Raw genomic sequence first — 6,000 nt, 5'->3', positions numbered from 1 at the left:
GGGTCCGATTTTTTCACAGGTTTGAGGAAATTTCACATCACCGGCATTGCTTACGTGCTAAAAAAAGGGTGTCCATATAACTGTTCCAAGGAGAAACTTGGAACACTTTCACACTTATGCGAATTGGATGCGGCATTCCAGCTCTCTATGGAGCCGATTCACGTATCTCTGGGGCGACTGCGGAGCGCACTGCAGAAGGGTCCTGTGTGTCTTTGGATCTGCTGCAGGTCCGAATTTGAACCTGAAACCGTGAGCAAGCACAGCTAGTCAGTGTGAACCCAGTGTCATGTTCCATGTAGGAGAGAAATGTCAGAATTGACCTGCGTATCACTGTTAGAATAATGGTTAACCAGTTCGGTTAAACATTATTCTAACAGTGATACGATTTTTTTTTTTTTTCCAGACAGTTCGTCTCGCTGGTTTTCAGTGAACGTCGCGCATGTGCTATACAAAGCACCCGACCTCCGCCCTGTTATCTATGACAAGCACGCTGTTATCTATGACAGCTCTCCTCCTGAGGAGCGGAGTCATGTGTACTAGTGACGAGGCCGCCATGACAGTCATGTGACTGTGATGTCACGAAGGTCCTTTAGCAGGAAAGTAATGCGGATAGTAGTTTGTGTGGAAGAGCGGTGTGATGGGTACACAAGTTTGTGATTATGTGTAACGCTGCAGTGATGGCGGGAGAGCCGTTGGCCTCTGGGAATCGCCTGAGCTCCCTGTCCCAGATACACCCGGTCATTAAAGCTTTCATGTGCGGGTCGCTGAGTGGTACCTGCTCCACACTTCTCTTCCAGCCTCTAGACCTGGTGAAAACCCGGCTGCAGACCCAGCAGATCTCCTCCCCGGGGTAAATATATCCGATGAGTACTGGGGAGACATGGAGGTCTCCTGATTTATGTATACAATACTGGAGTATGAGTGGACAGAGGTCACCGCTCTGGGGAATAACACAGCAGGTTGTACTATAAGGAGATCGGTGGAAGGTTCATTGTTATGTATAGAGGATCGCATTTGTACATTGGTGCCCTGAGTGGACACAGTGAGCAGCTTGCAGGGTAGTACACCATTGTGCCAGGTGTCTGTGGGGTGGCAAAGGATGTTGTGATGGCAGTCTGTGGATAAGGATATCGTTGCTGTGCCAGCAGTTTGTAGGGGTAGCACGTCATTGTCACTGTAGAGAAGCACATCACTGTGACCGACTGACCGTGGTCTATCTATGGCAGTAGTTCTCAACCTTCGTCCTCAAGTACCCCCAACAGGCCATGTTTTGGTAATTTCTCTTAGATAAAATAGCTGTCCAAAATAACAAGCCATTGACTCTAATGTAAATCACCTGTGCAAGATAAAGGAAAACCTGCAAACATGGCCTGTTGGGGGTACTTGAGGACTGAGGTGGGAGAGCGTGTAGTTGGGCTGACAGAAGACTGAGGTGGGAAAGTGCGTAGTTGGGCTGACAGAGGACTGAGGTGGGAGAGCGTGTAGTTGGGCTGACAGAGGACTGAGGTGGGAAAGTGCGTAGTTGGGCTGACAGAAGACTGAGGTGGGAAAGTGCGCAGTTGGGCTGACAGAAGACTGAGGTGGGAAAGTGCGCAGTTGGGCTGACAGAAGACTGAGGTGGGAAAGTGCGCAGTTGGGCTGACAGAAGACTGAGGTGGGAAAGTGCGCAGTTGGGCTGACAGAAGACTGAGGTGGGAAAGTGCGCAGTTGGGCTGACAGAAGACTGAGGTGGGAAAGTGCGCAGTTGGGCTGACAGAAGACTGAGGTGGGAAAGTGCGCAGTTGGGCTGAAAGCGGCCTGTTCAGTGCATGTGGTAGCCAAGGATGAGCTCCGGCGTGTTCGCATAGTACACGTGCAGAGTCCGCCAGGAAGTCGGCACGGCGCTGCGCTAATCACAGCCAGGGATTTCCCGATCTCTGCAGCTGAGCATCGGGACAATGTCTCCCTGGCTTTGATTAGCGCAGCACCGTGCCGACTTCCTGGCGGACTCTGCACGTGTACTATGTGAACACGCCGGAGCTCATCCTTAGGAGGTAATATGTCTTATGCTACCACTAACAGCTTGTTAAAGCGGAGGTTCACCCGCACATGACACTTTTTCCCCTTAGATGGATGCTCGTTTTGTCTAGGGGAATCGGCTAGTTGTTTTAAAATATGATCCGTACTTACCGTTTACGAGATGCATCTTCTCCGCTGCTTCCGGGTATGGGCTTCGGGACTGGGCGTTCCTATTTTGATTGACAGTCTTCCGAGAGGCTTCCGACGGTCGCATCCATCGCGTCACGATTTTCCGAAAGAAGCCGAACGTTGGTGCGCAGGCGCAGTATAGAGCCGCACCGACGCTTCTTTCGGCTACTAGTGATGCGATGGATGCGACCGTCGGAAGCCTCTCGGAAGACTGTCAATCAAGAAGGAACGCCCGCTCCCGAAGACCCATACCCGGAAGCGACGGAGAAGATGCATCTCGAAAACGGTAAGTACGGCTCATATTTTAAAACAACTAGCCGATTCCCCTAGACACAACGAGCAGGAATCTAAGGGGAAAAGATAAAAAAAAACATAATTGGGTGAACTCCCGCTTTAACTACTTTCTAAAAAGTGATCCACTGCAAATTGCTCTTCAGGGGGCAGCACTTATGTAAATGAGCCCTTGCTGCAAGGTTACAGCTTGAATCATACATTCCTCCCTTAGTTGCTCCAAAGTAGCACTGCAACAATATAAACCTGACTACTTCTTTGGCTATGTTTACCTTTAAAATGAATTGCACATATCTTTGCTGGTTAAAAAAAAAAATGTGCATTTATTGTTTGTTTTTATTTTTTCTGGAGCATTGCACCCATAATCGGCAGGAGCCTGAGCCTAGTTCTTCACCAGTCTTCAGGTCATCGGCATCTTTGGTGTGAAAATCAGGCTTCCCACTGCACATGTGTGATCCACGCTGCGTTTTGTGAATGGTCCCACAGCCTTCTAAGGCCGCGTACACACGACCGGTCCATCCGATGAGAATGGTCCGACGGACCGTTTTCATCGGTACCTAGCTGAAGCAGACTGATGGTCTGATGTGCGTACACACCATCAGTTCAAAAACCGATCGTGTCAGAACGCGGTGACGTAAAACACGACGTGCTGAAAATAACGAAGTTCAATGCTTCCAAGCATGCGTCGACTTGATTCTGAGCATGCGCAGGTTTTGAACCGATGCTTTTGTGTACTAACCATCGGTTTTGACCTATGGTCAGTCGTCCATCGGTTCGATTTTAAAGCAAGTTCTCTAATTTTTGTCCGAAGGACAACAGACCGATGGGTCGTACATGCGGTCGGTTTGGACCGATGAAACTGAACTTCAGTCCGTTTTCATCGGTTTGGACCGGTCGTGTGTACGCGGCCTAAGACTTGTGATGTATCCTAGAAGGGCCGCAGCAAACTTCTGCTCAGATTGCCTAGGTGATTAGAGTGGGTACTTGTCAAAACCAGGTACCTGCGCCCCCCCCCCCCCCCCCCCAGAACAGCTTCCAAAGGTAATCGGGAAGGAGGAAGCTGATTGGGAGACTTTCCACTTTTAAATTGAGTGGCAAAAGAATTTAATGATTGGGAAAACGTTTCTTTAAGAGCTTGAAGGGTAACTTCACTTTTGAAAAAAATAAATCTAGTATACGCAATTGCTACACAAGCAATATTGTAATTTTAATCTTATTAAAAATTACCTTTCCTTTTTCAATCTGCAGTGCTGTCATTTTCTGTAAATGGTTACGCAATATGGTAACCTGGAAGCTTCTGTACAGAACGCCCCTAGAAATGTCATTTCCTACTTTGGTGAAGAACTTTGCACTATGGTACAAGTTTTAACCAGGGTTGCCAACTTTCAGAAAATGTACAAACAGTTTGTAAAATCCATAATTGTTGCATTTGTCCATGAATGTCAGTTACGGACATGCAACCTACATGTATGTAATGGACATTTAAGGACAGATGCAAAACGTACAGATTTTACAAACTGTTTGTAAATTTACTGAATGTTGGCAACCCTGGTTTTAACCACTTAAGACCCGGACCAATATGCAGCTAAAGGACCCGGCCAGGTTTTGCGATTTGGCACTGCGTCGCTCTGACAATTGCGTGGTCGTGCGACATCGCTCCCAAACAAAATTGGCGTCCTTTTTTTCCCACAAATAGAGCTTTCTTTTGGTGGTATTTGATCACCACTGTGGTTTTTATTGTTTGCGCTATAAACAAAAATAGAGCGACAATTTTGAAAAAAATGCAATATTTTTTACTTTTTGCTATAATAAATATCCCCCAAAAATATATAAAAAACATTTTTTTCCTCAGTTTAGGCTGATACGTATTCTTTTACCTATTTTTGGTAAAAAAAAAATCGCAATAAGCGTTTATCGGTTGGTTTGCGCAAAATGTATAGCGTTTACAAAATAGGGGATAGTTTTATTGCATTTTTATTGTTATTTTTTTAATTTTTACTACTAATGGCGGCGATCAGCGTTTTTTTCGTGATTGCGACATTATGGCGGACACTTCGGACAATTTTGACACATTTTTGGGACCATTGTCATTTTCACAGCAAAAAATGCGTTTAAAATGCATTGTTTACTGTGAAAATAACAATTGCAGTTTGGGAGTTAACCACAAGGGGGCGCTATGGGGTTATGTGTGAGCTCATGTGTGTTTACAACTGTAGGGGGGTGTGGCTGTAGGTGTGACGTCATCGATTGTGTATCCCTATAAAAGGGATCACACGATCGATGCCGCCGCCACAGTGAAGAACGGGGAATCTGTGTTTACCTACAGCTCTCCCCGTTCTTCACCCCCGGGGACCGATCGCGGGACTCCAGCGGCAAACGGGTCCGCCGGTGCTTCGGACCGGGTCGCGCGCCATGACCCACAGCTGGGTACTAGCACAGGACTTACCTGTACGTGCATGTGCCCAGCCATGCCATTCTGCCGACGTAAATGTGCAGGAGGCGGTCCTTAAGTGGTTAAGGACCTTGCCCCTTTTTGTGATTCGGCACTGCATCGCTTTAACTGACAATTGTGCGGTGTGGCTCCCAAACAAGATTGGTGTCCTTTTTTTTCCCACAAATAGAGCTTTTTTTTTTGTGGTATTTGATCACCTCTGCGGTTTTTATTTTTTGCGCTATAAACAAAAATAGAGCGACAATTTTGAAAAAAAATGCAATATTTTTTTACTTTTTGCTATAATAAATATCCCCAAAAAAGATATAAAAAATTTTTTTTTCCCTCAGTTTAGGCTGATACGTATTCTTCTACCTATTTTTGGTTAAAAAAAATCACAATAAGCGTTTAGCGATTGGTTTGTGCAAAATGTATATCGTTTACAAAATAGGAGATAGTTTTATGGCATTTTTATTATTATTATTTTTTTTTTGTGACTGCGATATTATGGCAGACACATCGGACAATTTTGACACATTTTTGGGACCATTGTCATTTTCACTGCAAAAAGTGCTATGAAAATTTATTGATTACTGTGAAAATGACAATTGCAGTTTAGGAGTTAACCACTAGGGGGCGCTGTAGGGGTTAAGTGTGACCCCATATGTGTTTCTAACTGTAGGGGGGCGGGTCTGGACGTGTGACGTCATTGATCGTCTTTCCCTATATCAGGGAACAGACGATCAATGACACTGCCACTGTGAAGAACAGGGAAGGTGTGTTTACACACACCTCTCCCCGTTCTTCAGCCCCTGTGACCGTTCGTGGGACACCGGCGGCGATCGGGTCCCGTGGTAATGGAGCTTCGGACCGGGTCACGTGTGCAAAGCCGGCGACCCACGGCTGGGCTCTTAAAGGCGATGTACATGTACGCGCCGATCTGCCGACGTATATCGCGTTAGGAGGTCTTTAAATGTTTAACATGTCACCATACCCACATCATAAAAAAATCAATATCAATAAATGCTGTATTACATGCTGTTCATACTAACTCATTATGAGATTTGTTTTCTGTATTTTGCAAAAAAAAT

At 45.9% G+C, this 6,000-nt stretch overlaps 1 protein-coding gene across 2 annotated transcripts in view; it reads left to right on the top strand.

Annotated features, from left to right (window-relative positions):
- The first annotated feature begins 467 nt into the window (after positions 1-467).
- Positions 468-6,000, top strand: part of SLC25A38 (solute carrier family 25 member 38) — a 62,754-nt gene continuing 57,221 nt past the window's right edge. Inside the window, exon 1 of one of the 2 annotated variants that reach the window (XM_040359690.1) lies at positions 468-850. In XM_040359690.1, the coding sequence (XP_040215624.1) occupies positions 660-850 (191 nt within the window). In that variant the 5' untranslated portion in view covers positions 468-659. The remainder of the gene's footprint in view (positions 851-6,000) is intronic. The other variant, XM_040359689.1, reaches the window with a different exon arrangement.

This window comes from Rana temporaria, chromosome 7, assembly GCF_905171775.1.
Source record: "Rana temporaria chromosome 7, aRanTem1.1, whole genome shotgun sequence".
Taxonomy (NCBI): domain Eukaryota; kingdom Metazoa; phylum Chordata; class Amphibia; order Anura; family Ranidae; genus Rana; species Rana temporaria.
Note: the sequence above shows the minus strand (reverse complement) of the source record. Positions and strands in the feature narration are given on the sequence as shown.